This window comes from Suillus subalutaceus (assembly GCF_016647625.1).
Source record: "Suillus subalutaceus strain FC151 chromosome Unknown DFJ58scaffold_114, whole genome shotgun sequence".
NCBI classification, from domain to species: Eukaryota; Fungi; Basidiomycota; class Agaricomycetes; order Boletales; family Suillaceae; genus Suillus; species Suillus subalutaceus.
This window is the reverse complement of record NW_024540363.1, coordinates 46,579-70,180: the sequence shown is the minus strand read 5'-3', so window position 1 is coordinate 70,180 and position 23,602 is coordinate 46,579. Positions and strand designations below refer to the sequence as shown.

Here is a 23,602-nt window from a genome sequence, read left to right as displayed (position 1 = left end):
TGTGTTGGATCAATGATCTAATGTCACTCGACCGTAGCCAGAATACCGAATACCAAAAGAATACTTGGAAACAATTCAGACACTCGACTATCACGTCCATCGCAAATTGTGTTCTAGTAGGTGTGATGTCAGATCAATGTTGCGCGACTTCATTCTTACCTACAAAGCATCAAGTGATCACATTTGGCTCCGAGGCAACAGACTGGGATATACAAATATAAGTCTACATTGGGTGTGCATGTCGAGAAGGTATACAGTCCAAAATGTCTGAAATATGAAAAATTATCTTCATGATAGGTTGCACGTAATCGCGGTTGGATGCTACACGCGAAGTTGTTAGATTAACGTGTTAATCAACAAGCTGGGAGTACGCACAAAATTGATTATACACCGATATGGATGAACACTATGTGCTGGTCCAAGGGCATGTCCTTGTCGCAGGCCAACGACTGCACCGCTTGGTGCAGTGATGGGGCAGCTCGTTTGGAATTCATTGTGCCATCCTTGCACAAGTTTTTGTAGAATGCCCCGACTAAGCGCTGCACAGTATTATCGTTGACCTTCCATAATGTCCCAACGACGCTCTTAACCCCAGCGAATTGCAGGCCAGCCGCCAGGTGTATCACTTCGTCAGGTGTTCTAGGGACACCGACTGCGGTTTTACAGGCAGAAAGAAATGCAAATTGATGCTGAGAGAGATCCATTTGGGTGATATCGAGGAGTGAAAGCGGGTGGTCACGCATAAGAAAGGCTGACTTGAAGGGTTCCTTAAATTTCTGTGTCCTATGACATGCGAAATGGAGCCAAGTATTATCTTGCAGCGCGCACAGTGCTCTCGATTTCGTGGCATCAACACTGGTTATCTTGGTGAAGGAAACAGTTGGAGGATGGGGCAAAAGACTCTGCACCAATTCCAGCTCAGGCTCCACACTGTCCAAAGTGAATGAAGCACTGGCTGGGCGATTCTGGCCAATGGCAGCGAAGGACACCGACAGTGACCTGTCATGACTTCTGCGAGCCCTCATTAATGCAGTAAGTGATGGCGTGTATGAAGAGATATATTGCTGTGAAAGGGACTCTCCATTTGCCCTGTACTTGCCAGCAGCGTGCAATGGCAAGAAATTGAAGAGAGACGTCGGGCACCACCATATTCGGGAACCTCATCGTGCAAATCCACCCAGATTCTCGACCACCGGGCGGACGACATCTTCCCACAACTCCCTTAAAACTTTTATCAGTGCTGGTTGGTTCCCTTTAGGACCAGCCTCTTTTTCAATTGCCTCTCGGAGTGCGAGCACCAATCTCTGGAGTATCTTAAAATTGATAGGCAGCTGAATACAACTCAGAGGTTGCTTGTGCGGGATAATAATGGCATCGCAAGACGACTTGCTTGCGATGAGCAGGATGATAGGCCCATCACGAGCTGCATCTTGAAGATCGGAGAATAAGGGGGAAAGGAGGAAGCGAGAGAAGCCCTCAATCTTCCGGATCTCTTCTACAACTCCATTCCAGTCCTTTACCAAACGTCTGTACCGGGTTTCTTCTGCTTCTACATTGATTCTTGTGGTTGCTTCCAGATAGTTCGCAGGAGGTTTATTGAGGAGGGAGCTGAGGTCTCTGAATTCCTTCATCAGGGTTGCTGCGTGATCGCCGCGTGTCTGGAGGCTGTCAAGAGGCGTGCGGAGTCGTGTCATCTGTGTCCAGATGATAGTTCTACCTTGTTCCAACAACTCAACAGTGTGACACACATCACCACTATGAAGAGCACATGATGCAGCATCCACAGCAAGTGTATTTGAGAAGTCCTTCATGATATTGTGACGAGACGATACTGAAGCTGTTGTGGACGTGTAAGCATCCAAAAGTTGCATGGAAGTCGCACGAGCCTCCAATTCAGTACCATGCGAATGTTGATGAGCATGGCGAACCCAGCTCAGACTTGCTCGCAGGCGAGATAGCGAGCCTCCAGAGACAACATTTGCTGCTGCCTTGAGATGATGCATAGCAGCATTCAGATTATCATTGTCCTTGCCCGCGCTGGTGCCATCAAGCCTTGAATGATGAAATGATAGAAAGACCTCAGCTAGCGACTCCTGGACTACTAATTGACGAGGATCATGCGGCATCAACAGAGTCAATGCACAGCGTAGCTTGTCTCGTGACTCGTCGAAGTCTTCTCTATTGCCTCGGTGGTCAAAGCGGGAGGCAAGTTGATTCACAAGGTTATTTAATGACATGGACCGATATGTGTGACCGACCAGGTGCAAAGCCAGCGCTTCCCTCTGAAGTGTGATAGTCCGATCTAAGTCTTCGTCATTGCCTCGGTAGTCAAAGCAGGTGGAGAGTTCAATTGCAAGGTTATTTAATGACGAGGACCGATCTGTGTGACCGACGGGGTGCAAAGCCAGCACTTCCCTGTGAAGTGCGATAGCCTGATCTAAGTCTTCGTTGTTGCCTCGGTGGTCAAAGCAGGAGGCGAGTTGATTTGCAAGGTTATTTAATGACGAGGACCAATATGTGTGACCGACGGGGTGCAAAGCCAGCACTTCCCTGTGAAGTGCGATAGCCTGATCCAAGTCTTCGTCGTTGCCTTGGTGGTCAAAGAGGATGGAGAGTTGAATCGCAAGGTTATTTAATGACCTGGACCGATCTGTGCGACTGACTGGGTGCAAAGCCAGCGCTTCCCTGTGGCGATAGCCCAATCTAAGTCTTCGTCGTTGCCTCGGTGTTCAAAGCGGGTGGAGAGTTGATTTGCAAGGTTATATAACGACATGGACTGATCTGTGTGACCGACCGGGTGCAAAGCCAGTGCTTTCGTTTGAAATGCGATAGCCTGGTCCAAGTCTTCGTCATTGCCTCGACATTGGAAGTGAGTGATCAGCATTACACTCAGATTATTCAGCAATGGCTCTCGGCAAGCATGCCCAGTATCGTAGTATCCCAGTGCATCATAATGAAGGGATATTACTTCGTCTAAGGCACAGAGTTCATCTCTCTGCATACACCACTTTGCTCGGTCAGCAAGTTGATTCGTCGATAACGGAAGCATGGATGCGGCGGGTCGCTCCCACCCAAGATTATTTCGTCAATGCTTCTGGCTGAATGTAGAGCGGATGTTTCGATTGCAGTCAACGCTGCTCTGTAAATGTGGCTGTTAGCGTGGCAGACATCAAGGACTTCGCTTAGTAACTCTCTCGCTGCATCAGCATCAGTTTGAAATCCCCATTTTGCGAAGCAAGAAAGCAGAGCAATGGCAAGATGGAGCTGGGTGATGGCTCGGTCCGGATGATCAGTGGGACGCAAATCAAAGGCGCCTTGAAAAAGAGAGATAGGTATATTGAAGTCGAAGTATGTTCTGTTAGCTTGGCAACTAACAAACTCTGCAGTGGCTGGATTGAACAGCGCTGCAGGGCGGGTAGGGGTGGTCCACGGGGCAGAGATCCAAGGTGCATTCAAAGTGGTTTATCGATTGGTCGAGATCCCTACTGTTCTGCATCCTGCAGTATCGCGCAAGAAGACGATGCCCGGCATCCGTATTTAGTGCTAACACATCCATATCGTGGGATGTAAGCTACACGTTACAAGCTCTCAGCATCAGAATGGCAGATTGCATTGATCACTCACAGTATTAGCGGGGCAAAGAACTGCGACATCGTTTTTATCAGAAAGTCGCTGCTCCACTGTCATGAACAGTGAAGTACATGCAGATACAACTTCCTCCTGCTTGGGCTGAAATATTATGGCTGTGATACTCGTTAACATCTGTCGGGTGTTATTCACAAAAGACATTACTAACGACGTGACTTTTCACTGCAGTCCAGTAATTCTCCGATGGAGATCTCGAATGTGCGGAGGACCTCTCCATGACAGAGCACGGGACCCAATTCAAATGAGGCATACACGCTGACCTGAACTTTAGAATATGTCTCGCACGGCCTAGAGTCTCTCAATACCTATAGGAAAGATGAGATTAAGGACAACTCACAGAAGTATGGGCTCATTCCATTCGACGACAGCCTGATCGATGTGTACGAGTTTGTTGCTCGTCTGGAATTCAGCACCGTCGGTCTTTACTACCACATGGAAACCAGCGGGGATCCGTCGGAGGCCAAGAGTGAGACCAACGGCACGAATAACTTGAGGGAAATCATCAATATGAGCTGAGCAGATATAAATATCACATACCAGTAATGACGACTTGTTGCACTCCCGTGATGTGTGTGTCTTCCGGGCCTTGGGATTATTCTGGGTGGCTTGGTTCCTCACCCAGGGCTTGGAGGTTATCATCGAGTGGGTCTAGCATGGAGTCTGTCACAAAACGAAAGAGCAGAGTAATGACGAAAAAAGTGTCGCCAGAATCGCTGTGAGTAATCATTGGCTGACTTTCCGCAGGATTTGGAGTTCCAGACTTGTATTCAAACCTTAACGGCGGAGTTCCGGCTAAGTCTAGAAAATAATCTAGATACTCATTCCAAACCGCGGGCAATGTGATATGTACTTTCTGACAATACATTCCAATTCTACCACACCATGGCCATAAACAATGACTGTGACGAAAATCAGCTGTATCTCTTGCTACTGGCTGATACCGAGTCTGATGAAGATGACGATGAAGCATGACAGCGCCAACTTGGGGTTCTTGGGGCACTCATGTTTGTAGGAGCGGACCACTCACAGCACCAGCGTTCTGAGCGCCGACAAGCACACCATACATACCTTGTGAGAGGTGATCTCCTGCCGAATCCTCGTGTCAGTACACCCTGGCAAGCACTCTATGCAGCTCAGAATGACCATGCATTCATCACAACAATGGGTGTTGACACCCCAACTTTCAATCATATCCTTAGATCTGGATTCAGGACCCTCTGGGACACCACTCCCATCCCACGCGATGACACACCTGCAACTGCTGTCCCCTGTGTTCAATGACGCTCTCTCGATGCTGCAGGTGCATTGGGCCTTGTGCTCCATTGGCTCAACTCAACCATGCGAGAAGTCAGTCTCATGCAGATTTTTGCCCTGATTCCTACCACTGTCTCGCGTTACCTCCGTTTTTTGCTTGCCATCCTCCTTCGTGCTCTCAAAAACATCCCTGAAGCCTTTATTTGCTGGCCATCCAGCGATGATTTTCAAGTTTTGAATGATCTCATCGTCACACATCATCCCTTATTGACAGGAGGTTTTGGCACCCTGGATGGATTAAACCTACCTGTACAGACATCCCTGGATCAAGAGATCAAGAATGCGACCTATAATGGGTGGCTGCATGATCATTTTGTGAGTTCAGTCATTGCGTTTGGTGCTGATGGTCAGTTGTCAGAGTTGTGCTATCTTCATATACTTATTGTTACCATGCAGGTGCCATAATTCAATGCTGTCTGAATGGACCAGGCAGCTGGCATGACTCACGGGTGGCCCAGCCAATCTATGAAAAGCTGCGAAAAGACACCCCCGACGATTATTACCTTGTTGCTGATATGGCTTGCCCGTGAGGCACAGACCAGATCTCTGGCCGCATCAAAGCTCCCATCAAGGCAAGGCAGCGCCTCCCTGCAAATCCGATTGAAAGGGACAAACTACTCGCGTTTGACCGTCAGCTTTTGTCCTTTCGCCAGACAGCTGAATGGGGCATGCGTGCATTGCAAGGTTCTTTTGGGCGTCTTCATATCCCCTTAGACATCAATTTCAGTGAACAGTGTCAGGACCTTCTAGAGGCATGTGTTCGGTTGAACAATGTTCGTGCTCGTATGGTTGGGATCAATCAGATTCGGTCTGTATACATGCCAATATGGCAAGGAGATGAGGAGGATCAGCAAGTGTGGGCCCACTTTGAGGAAATGTTATTTTCATATCAATGTGACAATGACCGAGTAGCTTGATTTCATCTGACATTTGAATAGTACAGACATAGTAATATAAAATTTGAATCATTCAGCATTTTTTTGGAGATTTGGACTGTTTGCATGAGACAGTGAGACAACAATGGAGAATTCGTTAGAGTGAGCTGACTGTTGGTGTGAAGGAGACATTGAAACATGAACTTGAAGATTGACGAGGGGTGATGGGCTGGAACCGATTGGTGTGACGCGCAGGAATTGGTGAAACAGACACCTGATGATGAGTATAACAGCCAGTGGTGGGATCTTCAACATAGTCCTGCTGGGACTTTATATCACGATGTTCATCAGGGTGATGAAAGGGATCTTCGTCTTCATCAGGGTTGACCCAAATTGTAGATGCACCTCCATCAGCATATCTAGTTTCACGTCAGACATATCGTGCAGGCTGACTTGGATGTTGGTCTTGCCCACGGAGAACTTGTGCCATCTGCAACTGCATTTCAAAGTGGTCAGCACGACGTTCTGCATTGCTGCACTCACGTTCGGCCTGCAGGAGTTGATCACGGAGGCTATTGATGGTCATGTGGGCATCTCGCAACTGGTTTGAGAGTGACATGACTTGTGTGGACTGCAGCGTGCGTGCCGTCTGTTCGTCATCTTGAGCAGCTTGGAGATGGGGATCAAGTGAAGTCGAGATTGTTGTCAGAAGCTCAAGGCCTGGGGTATGTGAATTGCGTGATGCACACGGAGCTGGGGTGACAGAATGACGAGCAATAGGACCCAGCTCTCATGGCTCTTGCTTGACCAAGACTCTAGGGTTACAAGCCTTTGGCTGCAGGTTATCCTCTTGGTCACTAATGACAAGAACTTCATCTGCAATATCCTTGTCATCAAGGTCTTGTGTACCAGCTCTCTCGTTAATGTCGCTGTCGATTTGATGAGCATGTTCAATGTGAGGGGGACACTCAGCATCTCCGGTGGGTTTGGTAGTATGAACCAGCTTAAGAAGATTATTTCAGTACCATACAAAGTCGTAATTGATGGAAATAGCTTACCTGCTTGAATTTTAATTCAAGAGACTTTGCAGAACGAGCAGGGCGAGAATTTTCATCAGCCCACTGACCAAAGGTCGTTTCAATGGCACTCCAGCTCTTTGCACCCACCGGCAAATGCTCCCCGCAGGCTGTAAGAAGGGCACTGATGTCCTCTTTGTTGTAATTTGGGGCACCCTGCTGATGGCCGCCACGCGCGGACTTTTTGGTGACTTCAGTGGCAGGGGTTGCAGGACAGAGCTTTCTGCTTGTGGCTGGTGGGCACAGCCTCGTCAATTGCACGTCCCTTGCCCTTCACTTTGGCAGGAATGACTGCAGCATTGGCTCAGCGGCTCCCCGCAATCTTCCTTGCAGGTTTGGCGGCTTGCTGGAGCAAAGTAGACACTGGTGGAAATTCCTTGTCAGCCTCATCTGTCTCGTCATCGTCATCCAACAATGCAGGATCAATCTGATGATCAACCATTGAAGTCTGAGTCAAAGGGGTTGGGTATGCGTGATATCCAGCAGGAGGCCCAGGAACAGGAAAGGTAAATTGATTCTAGAGCGAGGTTAGTGTTCGAGAGCACAAAATTTAATAAGACACATACCTGAGAAAACAGACGAAGCCTGAGAGTGCCCATCAAAGCTGCCAAACACAGGGCTAAAGCCAGGATAGTTAATGGGGGTACTACTAGTAGGAGGGCCCATGTTCGGTTCACCCATGATGGTTACCTGCAACTGAGTATGAGCATGGACTGCAAGCTTTATGGTGAGCGAAAAAAATGATGGGAGCCACTGGATAATATGTTTGATTAGTGAAAATTTGCTTGTTCAATATGTTAGTCGGAGTGAAAGTCTCATATTCAGTGGTCATTTGCCATGTCCTCGCGCCCTGAAAACATGATATTCACCTCTCGTCATCATCGTTTGTACTGGCTGAGGTGTCAAGCAGATGGTTAGATGTCATCACGGGGTTCAAATTCAACATTTAGAACACAATTTGAAGCTGGAAGGGGGGGTACCCCCCCTTCCAGGTATCAATCTGGAACAGGGCGTGTTGCACATGCGGACTTACAAAACACTGACGTTTGACGTCGGCACGTCGGCACAAGGACTTTGGAAGATAGATTTAGATTTAGAGCGATGTTCCAAACGCTGCGGGAAGTCATCCATTGATTCATGCTAAATGAAGATAGATGACACATACTGTTGATGGCAACTTGTAACATTTCACTGGTCACAAGGTTTGTCTGTCCTGGATCCTGGGGGCATTCTGAGTGGCTTGGCCGCTCTCCCAGGGATGGAGGATATTCACTGAAATGACCAAGGATGAAGCTTGACATATGACTGAGGGATGGGTCTAAAATAACACTTGAGAGCAAGATGTGTGTTGAAGGTCACAAAACACTGCAGTACTTGTAAAGTTGAAGGATTATAAAGGAGAGAACCACAGCTGCAAGCAGTGCTGATGTTTCCAAATAAACCAAATTCCATTTTACAAACTCACGAAGGCCCTTTGTTTATCTATTTTAAAATCTAGACACTGCATCAGCAAAAGTGCCCAGACCTGACGAGGCCTCAGAAGGCCTAACAAGACCATACACGACCTTGTGAACATTGGAAGGCCTGTGATGCCTCGCAAGGAAATAGCCCTGTCTTGGATGGCCTTCTGAGAGCGCATTGTGAAAAACACAACCTGACTAGGCACTTGTTAAGGTACTAAGCCAGTATATGTCTAAGCTCTGCCTATGCTGCTATACTTGCAAACAATAAAGCAAGAACGTTTGACCTGAGGGAAAAGCTACAAAGGACAACTCAAGATCAAAAGACCTGAAAGAGCGCTAAAGCACGGGAATAGCGCGTCGCAAGATAGAGTGCTAATGCGCGGGAAAGAGCAGAAGTCAAGAAAGCAGACACTGAGTCAAAGGAGGGTAATGGATAGCGAGTGAGATCAAAGGTATTGATTGCAAGGGTAAGGAAAGTCAAATAGGGGCCATAGAGCGCAACTAAAGGGTGACTACTTCTAAGTAAAACCTAAGGGAAGGAAATACAGTTGAAGGGAAGTAATGTTGAAGTAGTCACCATAGGCTTCTTATACTAGTAAACTATACCATCTCGGACTCGGAAGGGATAGGATATACATGTAATAAGACTGTAGCACTTTTTACAACTCGAGGCAAGGCAAATTACATACCAATGAGGTAGGATGGACCATGGATGGATTCTGACATTTCGGGTGATTCCTAGAGCGCGAGAACAGCGCGCTGGACTAGCGCTAGGCGCGGGAACAAGCGCTAGATAGAGCGGACAAGCGCTAGGTAGAGCGGACATGCACTAATGCTCCTATAGACACATTGCTGGTAGTTCTGATAGCACTATAAGCGCGGGAATAGCGATGGATAAGTCGCGGGAGCATGAATAGCGCTGCGGGAATGTGCGCACATAGTGCGGGAAAGTGCGGAATAGCGTTGGACAAGGGTTATGGCTGAGACAAGTGAAGACTGCTGATAGGGGAGTAGTGAATGATATGAGGGATATCTTTGGTTCACCTATTGAAGGCTTATGCAGGTATACATGCCTAGCGCCAATATGATTGTCACAGTGTCTAGGATGGCGTTTTTGAGGGTATGCTAGGTAGGTTGACCTTGTGAGGCTGCTAAGGCTGTCGAAGCTTGCAAGGGTATACCAGGCCTTGCTAGATCACTCGAGACTTGTGTACATTAGAAGGCCCCAAGAGGCATTGCATTAGCATAGTAGTAACACTGGTATCTAAAATACATGAATTGCATGAAGTCCATATGGTAAAGTCCAAAGCAGGCATTAAGTCTGCGTCAGCACAGGCAGTAAAGTGAGAAACAGAGAACGAAAGTGCAATGAGAGAGCCTCGGAAATGCAGTCCTAATAGCCATTAGCCCTCTTTCATACAGAGGTTCTTCGAGAAGCATCAGGATTGGTGATTTTCTTCCTCCCTCTCTTCTTTGTGGGAACGGGAGCTGTTGGAGTCGGCGGGGAGAAGTTGTTGTCATTGTCAGTCAGATCTGACAGTGGGGGTGAGGGGCATCGAGGGGGAGACACTGGCTGAGACTGCTAATCATAATGTCAATATAATGAAAAAAAATGGTCCTAGCTGCATACCCAAATCACATTCAACGACTGCTCAGTCACATGCGCACTTAGTGAATCCTCATGCTCGTTGCGAGCAGCAGGGCGTCGAGGTTTTGGCTTGGGTTTTGGTTTAGGACGTGGAGGCTGATCCTCATCATCATAGTGGACGGAGGCACTTGCAGGATGCTGAGGCTCGCTTAGCCGAGGTTGGTGTTCCTCTCCATCGGAACCTGTAGCTCCATGGGCAGGTCAGCGTCGAAGTTGGAGCCTCGCCATGATCAGAAGTGGAGTATCGAGGTTTATTGAATCTAGGGGGCAATGGCATGCAGGGGTCGGATCGAGGCTATTTGGGTTGCGCTACCACTTCCACCTTGTCGCCATCGTCATTTTCATCGTCATCTGAAATAACAACATGGTGCCGTAGTTGGGACTTGGGAGGTAGTGGGTGCTGTCGCCCATGCAGTCGAGGGTGGGTTGGTTGTTGCAGTCCTGCAACCTCTTCGTCGTTGTCATAAACTGAGGCATGATGCTGAGCATTGGACTTGGTGTGGCGTGGTGAGGGAAGGTCATCGCCTGATCTCCGAAGTCGTTTGGGTGCATGTAGCAAATCCCCATCATCGTTGTGTTCTATGGGGCGGGCTCGTTTGCTGGTTGAGGGCTCTCGAGGCCTGTTAGGGTTGACCACATGTGACGGCACTGTGAATCAAGTATCAGTAGCAGCATTGTATATAAATTCAAACATTACCATTGGATTTATCTAATGCAGAATGGCACGCAGCTCGCTGAGCACGAATTTGAGCGAGATCATCCTCACTTTCCTTGCGTGCGAGCTTGGTAGAGTGCAAGTTGTCCTTGGTCGGTTTGAGGTGACTGCAAACAATTAGCACTGAACTGACCACACACAAAAATGTACCTGTTCCACTACATGAGGGTATCTTTGACCCATGGATCGCTGTCATCATCTAGCATTTTGATGATAGCCCAGAGGAGCTCCTCCAGGTCCATATCGCCAATATACCGCATCCAGTGCTGAGTACTGCTTATCATAAAGTATGCCTATGGGTTCATGGGAGGATAATTGCAATACTTGTACGTGGAAGGGTTGGACTTACAATGATATGCACATATGCAATAATGTATTTGTTGACTGCCGTCAAACCCCATGCACGGTTTTTAGATGGTTTGGCAGAGTTGCGAACATTTGATGAGTCATTGGTGACAGATGAAGGCCCGATGAACAGATGCTTGTAAAACTAAAGACGCTATCAATCAAAGATAATGTGGAAGATGATGACGTACTCGTATGGCAGTATGATTTCGAAAGAGACCTTTTGTCTTGTTGGCAGCGTCGTAAATGCTGTCTTCATAGAAGAACATCGGCCAGTTGTGTGCTGTCATGGTTATCTCTCCAGCTTGCATGGTAGCCATAGCGCTAAATATGCATCAGTATGAAGAATCAAAGAAAGAAAAATAAGCAAACGAATCAGGGTCCTCATCAAACCACTCAAGTTTTTTGCAGGGGGCAAAGCAAATGAGCCAACTGGGAGTGGTTCAACCCACACATCGACTTATCCTCAACTTCTGGAATTGGAGGATCAAGTGCATGCTCCTTGCTATACATGTTAAGGGGAATATATTGGAGCCCCTTGTGCTTCACAGAGTGTAGATCCGCAGATCTGCCCTCACTCATACCCTTCGCTACCTATCATGCAGAAGATCAGTTAGTATTAGGTCAGGTTCAAGGGAAAAAAACAGGCGCATATAAGCATATATAGGTGCATATATGCACATAGTCACCATCGCTATGACCACATTCAATTCTTTGCTGGTGATGTTGTCGAGCTCGCTGTCGAAACCAGGAATGAAGTCTATTATAGCATTGTATAATAGTAGATGATGCTCGGCAACATCTTGAGGTCTGTAGCAGCAAGTTAGCCATGATGTGAGATATAGAGATAATACACGTACTGTTTCAGGTCGCACTTACCACCTCGGTCGAATGTAAGACCAGTCTTGAAAGCTGCAGCGGGTACTCCAAATGTATCAAGAAGGCTCGAAGCCTTCCTTCCCGCGTTTCAGTACAGTTCTGCATCATCCGTTTTTGAATCTTCATGTTTCCTGCTGCCAAAGGTCAAAATTTTATTGTACAGTTGAAAATACAATACCTTGTAGTCTTCTTGCGAGAACCTGATGATATGGAACTGATGAGGTTGTTGGTGCTGGTGTCACCAGAGGAATGCTTATGCTTGCATTTGCCAGGCCTTGATGGTTCTGGTGACTCTGACCGCTTATTCTTGCGTTTTCCAAGTTTCACGGGCTCTGGAGAGGATCTGAAGGAAGAAATGCTAGTGCTTCATATATACATTGCATCTGAGTCAGGGGGATCAGAGGAACTTGACGACATGCCAGGACGATGACACAAAGACATGATGGTGGTTAGACTTAAGGGTTAGGGCATGGGACTGATATGATTAAGTTCCAAATGTTGATGTCATATTAGGTCACATGATTATATGTGCTATATGTGCAATAAGAAGTACAAAATTAATTCTACAGTTACAATGTGAGTGCGTGCAAGTGTGTGACAACAAAAACAGTATGACTATGAGAGACAATGTCCATGGGAAGTGATATAACAACAATGCACCAAGCAATCACGATAGGATGCGAGAAATGAAGCTTGAAGGCAGGACTCATTCTAACTTTAATGCTTCTACAGCAGCAGGTAGTGTCATGAATGCGTCCACATGGTTGAGTGGCTCTCCTGTGGACATCTTCCTGAAGCCGCGACGAGGGTAACATCTGCATCTTCCTTCCCTCCTCCCACTCCCTCGTCTTTGCTGTTGTCATCTTCGGTTGAGCGAAATTTTGATGCATCCTTCAAGTGTAAAATAAGCTTCTATAATGTATATATCAGTTGTATTGAGTAATTCAAACAGTAACAAAACTACTTACCAGTGGTTCTGGGTGCTCAGGTGTGAAATTTAAGGTGTAAGTTGGCCATCCGGCAAGAAGGTTATCGACCTCCATGACAACGACATTGTTGTGAAAGAAGGTGGTTCTGTCGGCCAAGTCAAGAGGTTCTTCAGTACTCGTAATAATGATAGCAATTAGAATGAAGATTGAGGGATAGAACGATCAAATAATGATAAGATCAAAGTGTTATACACCACCAGAAAATGCCGGCTGACTTTGAGTTAAAATCATGTGATTTTCTGGACACTTGCGTGCAGTGATGATTCTACACCCAAACCTATTGTATCTGACTACTCAATCCGACCCCTTCACACATCCTTCCGCAATTTCTTCACGGATGAACCATCCAGTGGAGAGTTTTTTATCGACCCTTCAAAGGTGCAACACGACCTTGCACTCGCATCACTTCGAGTGATGGAACACAGTCTTTGCTTCAATATCTGTGATTTAAAGTTGTCGTATCTATCTAATAGCGAGGATCCTGGGCTACAAGAACGAATCCAAAAATGCATCCCCTTATATCTGTCATATTCATCTCGATTTTGGACGTCACACGTATGAACCACAGCCTTTGACAAGGAACTTGCGAAAGAAGTGAAATTGTTATTCAACCACGAGCAGGTGTTTTTATGGCTCGAGTGCTGCCCTTCCGCTCATTCTCCCGTGGCTAAAGGTGAGTACATTGCTTCTAAGTGCCAGATAAAGCACTGATGCGCAACCTGATGTTCATTCAAGTCTTCAGCGGCATCATTTTACACAGTACACCACATCTATATGTATCAACACTCCCATTCTCGCCTGCCAACTCACTGCTACCAGGAATGGAGGTGTACAAGTTATACAATTGTATCCTCTCTGCGCCGACCCCAAGCAGGCTTACATGCACATGTCCATTGTCGCCGCTCTCGCAGACCCTCTTCCTATTCCCATCTTGCAAATCTCGTCACTTCTTGGCCCTGGTTTGGGCAGGGATGCGCAGACAACACTGATACAGCTACGGTCTGTCATGGATATCCCTACAGACAGCACTCACCCTGTGAATATCTATCACTCATCTGTTCATGACTACATTTTTGACCCCTCCAACTGCAGCCTCCCTCAAGTATGCGATATCACATCACCCCACTCCCTACTTCGCACAGTCGCACTCCTTCTCCAGGTGATGATCACATTGTCAGTGTTTGGTTAGTATTTGGGTGATCATTGTAGCATCAGCCAATTGGTCTCGCCTATGAGGCTGACTGCTGATGGTCATTAATTCTCGCGCATCTCAACAAGCGTTTTGATTCCCACCTTTGCTTGATTGTACTCATTTTGTCTACCACCCAACCCATCCCGTTATTCAGGCCACATGTAAATTACTTTGAATAACAGAGCTAATCTTCTGAGCTATCTTGTCATGTGCTGTCGTCAATTATAAGTCTGCAAAGCTATCCTCCTCAAACTCTTTCATCACATCCTCCCCATCTTCCGGACCAAAGTCATCAACATCATTGTTAGTTTCTTCACCTGCACCATCCTCGTCGAGGACTTGATCAAGGCCAGAGTAACCGTATTCGTCCATCTCGTCGGCAACAGTGTTGTCTACCATCACTTCAAAGGGAGCTGGAACTTCATCCCCATCCTCGCCGTCCATGCTGTCTGTCTCCTCGCTATCATCTGCTTCCTCCTCACTGTCACCCACCTTGTCTCCATCCTCATGCTCATCCATATCCTCATCTCCTTCAAAGGCCTTGTCAAACCTGGGTAGATGGCGCTCTTTCTCCTGTTGAAATGGACTGTTATCCAGGTCATCCTGATCGTCAAGCAAGCAGGATGTCTCTCTCCGTGTGGTTTTGTGCCCGACACCTCCTCCACGGAAGTGCATGAACATATCTCGGTCAACAAACCTGGTAATTTTTTAGTCTTAATGCGTGTTGTTAACAGGAAATAACTGACATGTTGATGCAGTACCAGTCCCAATCCTCATCCTTGTCAGCTGCTTGACAAGCAATGGACAGTCCCAACAGAGCAGTTGTACGTTGATATCGAAAGGCTGGGATAAGTTGAACACCACGAACTACAAGGTCAGGATCAAGGAACCCAAATGCTGATTCATCATCTCCATCGTAAAACCCAACCTGTGGCAGTCATTTTGCAGCCCAACCTGTTGGTGCAGTGATGTCACGGGCAAACCAGCAGACCCACAAAAAGTCAACGCGCTTTATAGAGGGATGTGCACCTGGTCTCATGTAGCGGGTATTGACGTGAAACACTCCAATAACTCGAGCATACCAGTATGGATGGGAGTCTTCCTGGTCACGAGCAAGAACCATGATGTCTGCATGTGTGCGGGGATTGAGGGAGTCCTGAGCACGCCGCAAGTCATAGGTAGTGTAGTTCACACGAAGCACTTTGTGACGATAAATTCGATTGTTGATAATTGCAACAGAGTTTCATTGTGCCGCACTAAATGAAGTCTCGTCTCCATCATAGTCCAGTCCTGACAAGCGACCCAGCAGATGATCTTTGAGATGCGGAAGAAAATTCTAATTACATCCAGTGAGCAAATACATTTGTCGTTTTACGAGTTTCAGAGACCTACCTTTGTGGCCTGGTCATTTCTGTTCTTTCCAAGCCAGGAAGAAATATCCCAGTAATGTTTCTGTGATGAGGACATCTGGTAGTGTATCTCCAGCGAGCAATGCAGCAGTGGGTCCTGGTCAATGAAATGAAGAGATGGACAGAGATCTTCGGTCTCAGGCTGTGCGTGATTCTCTTGTGCAGCTGCCCTTTCATGGTTCACCTCTTTCATCCTTTGCAAAATGCGCTCACGACGCTGAAGTCTTGCAATTCCACAGACAAACTTATTCTTGTTGGTCCATGCATAAAAGCGCTTGACTTGGCAATGTTCAAGTTCGCCCTAACACTACCATTAGTGGATCATTAATTATTCATAAATTCCAATACTCACCACTTGTGTAGAGTAGTTGTCCATAGTCCCATACTGCCAGATCGACTTGATGTAGTCTCCAAGAGCATGGAGTTTGTAAGTCAAGAGGTTGAGGAGCTGTTGCTTGGAGGGGCCATCACCTTCAGCATCAGTATTTGTTCCTTCTGACCATTTTGTCTTTCCTTTAGATGCTTTAAGACACCGACACCATGCACGAGCAGCTGTTTCACGTGGCAAGTCATGAGTAGCAAATTTTGTGCAGGTGTTGTCACGGAATCGCCGAAGAGCCTTTCCTAGCCTTGTTGTACAGTTGTCAAAATGATAGAGTGTCGTCTCCGTGTGCATACGAAGCTTCCCGAATGCATGCCAGGTGGCTAGCTCAAACAGAAGGTTGAGGATTGAGTTGTTGAATGGTTCCGGTAGAAGACCATCAAATACTGGCATCGCACACTGCCAGCATTGATCAGCATGTCAGCAGCTGTATTACTTATATTCCTACCTGAAGCAGGTCTTCGAAATCACGCGCTGTGAGTTTTGTAAGACCTGACACATGGTCACTAAACTTGTGGATGGTGTCGTGGCCAAATGTTGGTACAAGACGATACCTAAATTATGATGGACATGCGAATATACGAGACAAAACGACTTACCGCTCATTGAGATCTTGCACAGCAGTACCTCCATATGAGTACAAAATTTGGAGAAGATGAGCAAGGGTTGCCTTCCATACTCCCAACTCAAACTCGTGCGTAAAGTCGGGCACAAGCATCAAGTGGAAATCAAACCAAAATTGGCAAGCTTCTCTGAAAAGGCATTCTGATACTCATAGTTAGTCAACTTTGAAAGCTTGATTCAAATCATACATACATGAATAGGTGCCACAGAGGTAATACCGATGATTCTCTCAATTGCAGAGCTGACTACACTATAACCTCAAACAAATATGAGATCATGGGCTTGTTCAATGAGACTACGCCGTGGATGATTGTCGACTCGAGAATTTCTGGTGTGCTGTCGTCGATCGAACTTTGTCCCTAATTTGAAAATGTTGTCTTTGCTAACAAGACACCATGGGCATGGACACTTCCCGAGGAATTTCATGCACGCAAGTAGAACCCTGACATTGTGGAGATTAATATGGTGTGATCAAGTAAGATGTGAAACAGACTTCTCTGGATAATCAGCAGAATAAGTGAAAAACCGAGGAAACACACGATGAGAGACTCCATCAGGGAACTTGACAACAAAGCCATGTTGATATGCATCTATGAAATCTGCATCGATCAGGAAGTGCCAAATGGCCTGCATTAATTCATGTTTGCAGTGCGTGAGCACTGCTCCCGTTGCACTACGACCAAAAGTCTTCTTGTAGAAGTCTTGGATGGTATCTGATAGCTATACACATAATTAGTTCGTGTCTCGAGTTCAAATAGTAAGGACAGACCTTTGGAATATATGCAAGATGATGTGCTGCAAATGATGTTGGCTTGCCGTGAATATACTTTGACTGATTGCCAATAAACAAGTATATCAGCCACAGAGAAGCATTCCCGAAACTTGCTAGATGAGTAGAGTCCGACCAGTGCATGATCGCACCAATGACAGTTTCCAGGTTACAGCCTGGCTCATTTGGCTGCGAGTTGAGTTTCTCATGCTCTTGAAGCATGGCGTCAGACGTATACAGCTCGGTAATGATCCTCTCTGGAGGTTTGTCGTCGTCAGGCTGCCAGAATAGTTTGTATGGCTTTGTGTGAAATGTCTTCGCTGCAACCTCCTGGTATGCAGATTTGAGCACTTCCAATGGCTTGCGGTAATAAAGCCCATTAACTTCAAATTCAGGCGCACAATCTTCAGAAGAGAACTTCTCTTTTTCACACAGAAGTCGGATCTTCACTGAGGTCTCGTGCCATCCATCGGAGGAGAATATTGAGGACACAGGGTCATGTTGGGCCTTCTCAAGACGTGATGCCTCCCTAGATGCATTAAAATCTAGCAAATCCTCTTGGCAGAAATCATCCGCTAAAATGACATCGTTGACTAAACGATTGAGATCTTGCAGTGATTTCGAGATCGACAAGTTGTAAAACCATGTCATGAGCTGAAAAACAGTGGCATTAAGGAATGGTGCAAAGTAGTCATGGTGGACTGCCTTGAGTGATTGTCCGAAGCCAGCATACCATGGCTGTTCATAATTGGTGTCCCCATCAACATGCTGGAACGTTGAGGAGTTGCAAAGTGCATCAAAGTAGGCTGAATGTTTGGGGTTGTATATTGGAAATGAATGAGGGTATTCATGAAAAAGGTCGAATGCGTCTGTATCAGTGCAGAGCCACTCAGGATGCTCTGCATAGCTATGATGAGATGATCTGTCATCAGATTCCATCTCAATATCTGGTGTGTCTCCAAGCGCTGATACAGGCTCGTCTTGATCAATGGGAGGTGGGGCTGGGATTAGTAGGACTGGGACTTCATCACGATAATGCATGGGGAGGCGGATTTGTCGATTTGGACGCCCTGATGGCCGTGGCTCCATTTCAATGTCTGGCACCTCCTGTTCATATGCAAATATTTCTGTGAATATCAGGTTCACATCTAATGGCGTTCATCTTCCAAACGAGTAGCTTCAGCAATCGCTTCCCCACACTTGCGCCACTCAGCGAGAGCTGATGTGGTGGCTATATCACATATCTTGCAGTATCTGCTCAGGTGAATTGACAGGCTGCAATTGTGCACTTCTACATTGCAGTTTGGACACTGTACCATCAAGAGAAAAGTGAGTAACAAGACAAAGATTGAGTGGAGCAGCATGAGCAGCAGCGGAAACATGCTGCAATCATGGCCTTAAATGCAAGTTCCTCACAACAAGATCCGCAGATTGATTGCGATAGGATAAGGTCCGGGCAGATAGCCTGGATGACAGTCAAGATCAGTTTGCAATCAAGATCCTGTGCTTCTGCTCAGTGACAAGATACCAAAGATAGTGCTCATCTCAAGATGTGGAGCTAAGAGAGGGTCAAGTTCGCTCTAGAACCATTCATCTGGACCGAACTGCACATTTCATACCATTGACGAGCAAAAACACTGTATATTATAGTTATAGTGCATATAATGAATTGAGACCACATGGACGTTTATGACCTCTCGGAGAGGCAGCTTGAGATTTTGCAAAATGAGATGATATGAAGGAATAAACATTGGACATACCGTACAATGATGGGATCCTGGTATGTTACACAGCTTCAAGGAAGTAGGGTTGAAGTAGACATCGAAAATGTGACCACTGAGATGTTCGATGGAGTCGTTGAATGGCAGGACGTGTATTCACTTGTCGTGAATGATTTCTTGCTTCTCTGACACATGTTCAAACTTCTGTTGAACGTGTGGGCTCTCATCCATGCAACTTGGGGTCTGAATGCTTGGCATGGCCACTGAGGTTAGTGCATATCAAAATATCAAAATAATGTACCATTGCCCACACAGATGAAGTTTCCCTCGCATCCCCGTACTAGACAGTGCCAGTCTTGAAATGCCTCGCAAGGCTGGCGTGAGGTTGAGGGAGTCTAGCAATGCCTTGTGAGACGAGCAGGCACATCTTGCACGTTGTCGAACGAATTGATTCACGCCTCAGAAGGCATCATGAGGTCATGGGAGATTCTCCGGACCTTGCCGGCCCTTGCCAGATTTGGGCACTTTTGCTGATGTGATATCAGTATCCTAAGTACAAACAAGAGAGGGACAACGGAAAACTCAACATCATACTCTGACGTGCCGTGGTCACGTCGCACACCATGTGCACATCACTGAATGGGAGACTTAGCTTCAACCCTTGCCATAATGTTGGACTTAGAAGTTTCGAACCTTTGTAGTGACACGGCTTAGAATAATTTGAACAAAGGATAAAAATAATAACCTATTTTCCTTAGCCGCCCTAATCCCATTTTTAAGTAATCTAAGGAACTCGGTGATTTCCCGATGATGTCAGAACCGGCTTTAGCCAGGAGCCCCAGCAGCACTATGATGACATCATATTTTTAAACCCAAAACATGGTATATGAGAACATGAACAGTGTCTTTAGGTGGTTGAGGTGTGCGGCATGTGAAGGCCCGAGGTGAAAATGTGCATTATGAAATTACATACACGGCATTCATACTAACAACATGTACTGTGTTAGGAACAGAAGTGTCCGACGTGCAGGGCCAACTTCTGACATTTCTCATCAGTCCTGTATCTCAATGTTGCATACTCTGTGCGCAGACAGGTACGGTACATCTGGAATGAGCACCAGGAAAAATTGACACGTCCTTCTCTAGATTTTTCAAATACCGTGGACTGATGCTTCCCTGAACAGTTAATGCCTACTGTGAAATTTTCTTTGCCTTTCACTATGAAGGCAATGGCATTTCGGTAGGCAGCTTTGTCAGGTGGTCAGGCTTATGCGCGAGCTCGCTGGCTGATATAGACTTTGCTTGCAACTCCTTGAGCTTGGCGATGCCGACAATTCTCTGTGGTTTGTTAGATAACTCTTGTAACAATGTCGACTTGGCAGGAGCAGTGGATGTCTTGTGTGTGGAATCTGGACAGACTGTTGGTGTTGACACAAGGAGGCACTTATACAGGAGGTGTTGCCCTTAGTGATGTGACGATTCCAGTCAGGTTGAAGCTGAGAACATATAGGCTGAACATTTTTGAAGAGCTGAAGAATGTATCGGGGAAAAAGTCGCGTGTCTGAGTATATTTGGGGCCGCTTTACTGTAAAACATCAAAACTGATCTGAGGCTGAGATAGTCGTGAAAGTGGAAGAGCACCTCGTTTGAAATGGATGTGTGGAAAGACATCGACATTGACACTTGTGAACAGTGTTCACCTGCATGCAGGGGAGATGCACAACAGGGGCAAAAGCATGAAACGAGTCCGCTGTCCTGCATGATTTGGGAATCATGCATGGACATGACTACTAGGTATCCCCCTAAAAGACAAAGTCTGTTAGCTTAGTCCTCAGACTAGTCAACCCATACCTTGGTATCAAACCTTGGTCCAATAGTTTCAGTTTTCCCTCAGTGATTCATGAATCCACCATGTTTTGAAGAAAGTCATATGTGAGATGGGAATCACATAATGACCTAGTTGATATGAGAAGCAAATTGAAGGTTAAGGTATTGCCTTTCCTTTGGCTTATTCACTTTGGCTAGAGAAACCCATAGAGAAAAGTTCAAAGCCTAACAAAAACCTATCTAAAAAGCCCGCGTATTGTGTACTATTATTTGTTCCATTATTTCTGAGTTGTTTTCTCTAGTGTTTCTTTACTTTACTTTTCTATTAGGATCCTCTGACTAATCAGATGCTTCATAAAATTGTACCTACAGGGTATGATGTCATAATGATGTCATAGGACTTCACACACACTCCTGCAGGTATTCTGTTGAAAGATATGATATCATAGTGATGTCATAATGATATCATCAATTCCAGAATGTTCCATGGAATTTGCTAGAACATTCCAATGACTCATAATGACTCATAATGACTCAGAGTGACTCAGAATGATGTCATTATCCCACCATGAATATTCTGGAATGTTCTTTTGCACCTGCTAGAACATTCTGCTCCAGTTTTTGGAATATTCTTCTCACATTCTGAAGTCATTACATCACCTTTTTACTTACATAATATTCCCACACAAAATGTATATAAGGAGAGCCCATTCTCCCCCCAAAAAAATAGATCTCCCACTTGTTGCATTCAAGAATCTCCCACTTGAGCCAATTGAACTCTCACCTAAGAAGCTTCAGCCTGAACAGATTGCTGCTTACAAAGCCCATTTCCTTTGTAAGTACTGTCCAGACAAGTGCAGGGAAAGTGTATCCCTTGAGATTACATAAGTGTATCGCAATAGAAACCCAGTTTTGTGAGACCAGTGTTCTCACCACATAGTGTTTACTGACCAACATGAGCTTTGGTCACCGTTGTTATTTGTGAGACCAGTGTTCTCACCAGGTATTTGTATATTGACCAACACAAGCTTTGGTCATCATAGTCACATTTGAGACCAGCTTCTCAACAGTTAATCATATATTCAGGAAACCAGTTCAAGTGTCTAGACGGTATATCCTAGACAATCCCATAGTTTCAATCAGAAATAATAAAGCTCCGGCTAAGTTAATCTAACTGATTGGTTTAGCGAGCCTCCCAAGAACTCACACATTATCTACCATGAAAGAAGAAACATCGTAGACCGTGTTAATCAAGGACTGGCAAGAAGTCTTATCAAGTGTAATTGTGGTGTCATTACATTCTTACACATATTTATATAAGACCCTTGGTTATTCAGACAGCGTGTGGACCAATTTCTATAAATTGATGAAGTGGGTCCTACATTGCTCAGCGGTTAGCTCAGGAACTTTGTTGGTGCCAGTATCACGAAAGCCAGAGATAATGCCCTTCAACTGTTGAATCATCAGTGACAAAAACATACAGAACTATAAGCATACCACCACTGCTACAAGAAGCATTGCATTAACAGGGATTGTTCGGTGGAATTCATCCGTGTTCTTTAATGCTTTCTTACTGTTGCTGTAGTGAAATTCGAGACAAGCATCCTTGAGAGCCTGCGCCGTGAAGTTCTTGAAAATTCCCTGCAAAAATCAATTTAAAACGATGCTATGACCAGGAGTCGCAACCTACACCAGACAAGTTAGGGAGCCGGAGGTAATCACTGCTTAATCACTGCTCTTGAGGAGCTTGGCAGCGGCTGCAGTGACCTGCTGTTGAGCCTCATCCTTTTGCATTGTAGAGCCCTGTGGGAATATATCATATGCCCTTCTTGAAATAGAGATGATGACTTTCTTGAGTTCTGTGTGGAATGTGAATTGATCTTGGCAAAGCTCATGGACATGGTATCAGCGAACACATTGCCATCAATAAACGAAGAACCTACCAGCTGGCACATCTGCATGTCATACTCCGGAAAGTAACCTTGCAAACAGAGGTGAGAAGGGTAGACGGTGAAGTAGGGAGAATATACCTCTCTCCAGTTTAATCTTCTTCTCGTGGTAGTAGTGATGGACAGGTCTGGTTTGGTCCAGTTTTCTGGCAAATTCTGAGAACCAAGAACCGAACCATAGGTTCGGTTCTCCCCACAGACTGAACCATGGACTGGACCGTCGGCTTGGTCCAACAATGGTCCAGTTCCGGTTCATCAAGCGTCTGAACCCTGAACCGGACCATCCAAATAGCACAAAAAATTCATTCACAGAGACAAGTAGAAGATACTAGTTGTATGACAAAAGAAAACCATAACTACTCACCATCCTCATTTGCATCATCATGTAGGGCAGCAATCAGCGCATCCAAGTGCTGCTCAGCATCACTGGCCGCGGAGATGTGACCATTTCGATATGCACTCTTCAACAGCTGCAGGCTCTCAAAAACATCTGTTTTGAGACAGTTCTGTCGCTTGGTTCCCGTCAACCCACCACTCGAAAAGGCACGTTCGGAGGGTGTAGAAGAGCCTTGTATGGGCAGGTAGTCCCTGGCCATGTGCGAAAGAGTCGGGTACTGTGACTGGTGGTGCTGTATAAATCTTGATTAATTGATGCATACATGTGTGATAGCGTAAAAACTCACCCCCCACCAACCTACAACATCATCACTCTGCTCAAGAGGACTTCCAAGATAAGTTGTGAGTTTAGCGCAAGGGTTCAGCTGTGTGTGGTCTGAT

At 46.0% G+C, this 23,602-nt stretch overlaps 7 protein-coding genes across 7 annotated transcripts; all 7 read right to left on the bottom strand.

Annotated features, from left to right (window-relative positions):
* Window positions 1-383: 383 nt before the first annotated feature.
* On the bottom strand, window positions 384-4,652 carry DFJ58DRAFT_844571 (CHAT domain-containing protein; the record flags this gene model as incomplete). The annotated part of the gene is made up of 12 exons (XM_041393095.1): window positions 384-783; window positions 829-999; window positions 1,216-2,640; window positions 2,664-2,856; window positions 3,376-3,571; window positions 3,625-3,743; window positions 3,797-3,936; window positions 3,986-4,136; window positions 4,267-4,308; window positions 4,384-4,446; window positions 4,499-4,520; window positions 4,590-4,652. The coding sequence occupies 12 exons, from the start codon at window positions 4,650-4,652 to the stop codon at window positions 384-386; spliced, it is 2,985 nt and encodes a 994-aa protein (XP_041240021.1).
* A 1,654-nt stretch (window positions 4,653-6,306) lies between these two features.
* DFJ58DRAFT_645183 (uncharacterized protein) lies at window positions 6,307-7,138 on the bottom strand (the record flags this gene model as incomplete). The annotated part of the gene is made up of 3 exons (XM_041381417.1): window positions 6,307-6,624; window positions 6,652-6,840; window positions 6,896-7,138. Coding segments are annotated over 3 exons (750 nt in total), but the record flags the coding sequence as incomplete, so codon positions are not given.
* Window positions 7,139-10,319: 3,181 nt separating this feature from the next.
* DFJ58DRAFT_844569 (uncharacterized protein) lies at window positions 10,320-12,404 on the bottom strand (the record flags this gene model as incomplete). The annotated part of the gene is made up of 10 exons (XM_041393094.1): window positions 10,320-10,672; window positions 10,722-10,846; window positions 10,902-11,032; window positions 11,089-11,229; window positions 11,276-11,408; window positions 11,539-11,678; window positions 11,774-11,894; window positions 11,945-12,040; window positions 12,142-12,306; window positions 12,340-12,404. 10 exons carry the CDS (start codon window positions 12,402-12,404, stop codon window positions 10,320-10,322), a joined length of 1,470 nt encoding a protein of 489 aa, XP_041240019.1.
* A 303-nt stretch (window positions 12,405-12,707) lies between these two features.
* On the bottom strand, window positions 12,708-13,006 carry DFJ58DRAFT_731910 (uncharacterized protein; the record flags this gene model as incomplete). The annotated part of the gene is made up of 2 exons (XM_041386106.1): window positions 12,708-12,875; window positions 12,932-13,006. The coding sequence occupies 2 exons, from the start codon at window positions 13,004-13,006 to the stop codon at window positions 12,708-12,710; spliced, it is 243 nt and encodes an 80-aa protein (XP_041240018.1).
* Window positions 13,007-14,366: 1,360 nt separating this feature from the next.
* On the bottom strand, window positions 14,367-16,653 carry DFJ58DRAFT_731909 (uncharacterized protein; the record flags this gene model as incomplete). The annotated part of the gene is made up of 8 exons (XM_041386105.1): window positions 14,367-14,841; window positions 14,891-15,072; window positions 15,136-15,344; window positions 15,402-15,480; window positions 15,537-15,854; window positions 15,906-16,334; window positions 16,384-16,489; window positions 16,535-16,653. The coding sequence occupies 8 exons, from the start codon at window positions 16,651-16,653 to the stop codon at window positions 14,367-14,369; spliced, it is 1,917 nt and encodes a 638-aa protein (XP_041240017.1).
* Window positions 16,654-16,817: 164 nt separating this feature from the next.
* DFJ58DRAFT_665711 (uncharacterized protein) lies at window positions 16,818-16,991 on the bottom strand (the record flags this gene model as incomplete). The annotated part of the gene is made up of 1 exon (XM_041382520.1): window positions 16,818-16,991. A coding segment is annotated over one exon (174 nt), but the record flags the coding sequence as incomplete, so codon positions are not given.
* Window positions 16,992-17,232: 241 nt separating this feature from the next.
* Window positions 17,233-18,267, bottom strand: DFJ58DRAFT_665734 (uncharacterized protein; the record flags this gene model as incomplete). The annotated part of the gene is made up of 1 exon (XM_041382522.1): window positions 17,233-18,267. The coding sequence occupies one exon, from the start codon at window positions 18,265-18,267 to the stop codon at window positions 17,233-17,235; it is 1,035 nt and encodes a 344-aa protein (XP_041240015.1).
* Window positions 18,268-23,602: the final 5,335 nt, after the last annotated feature.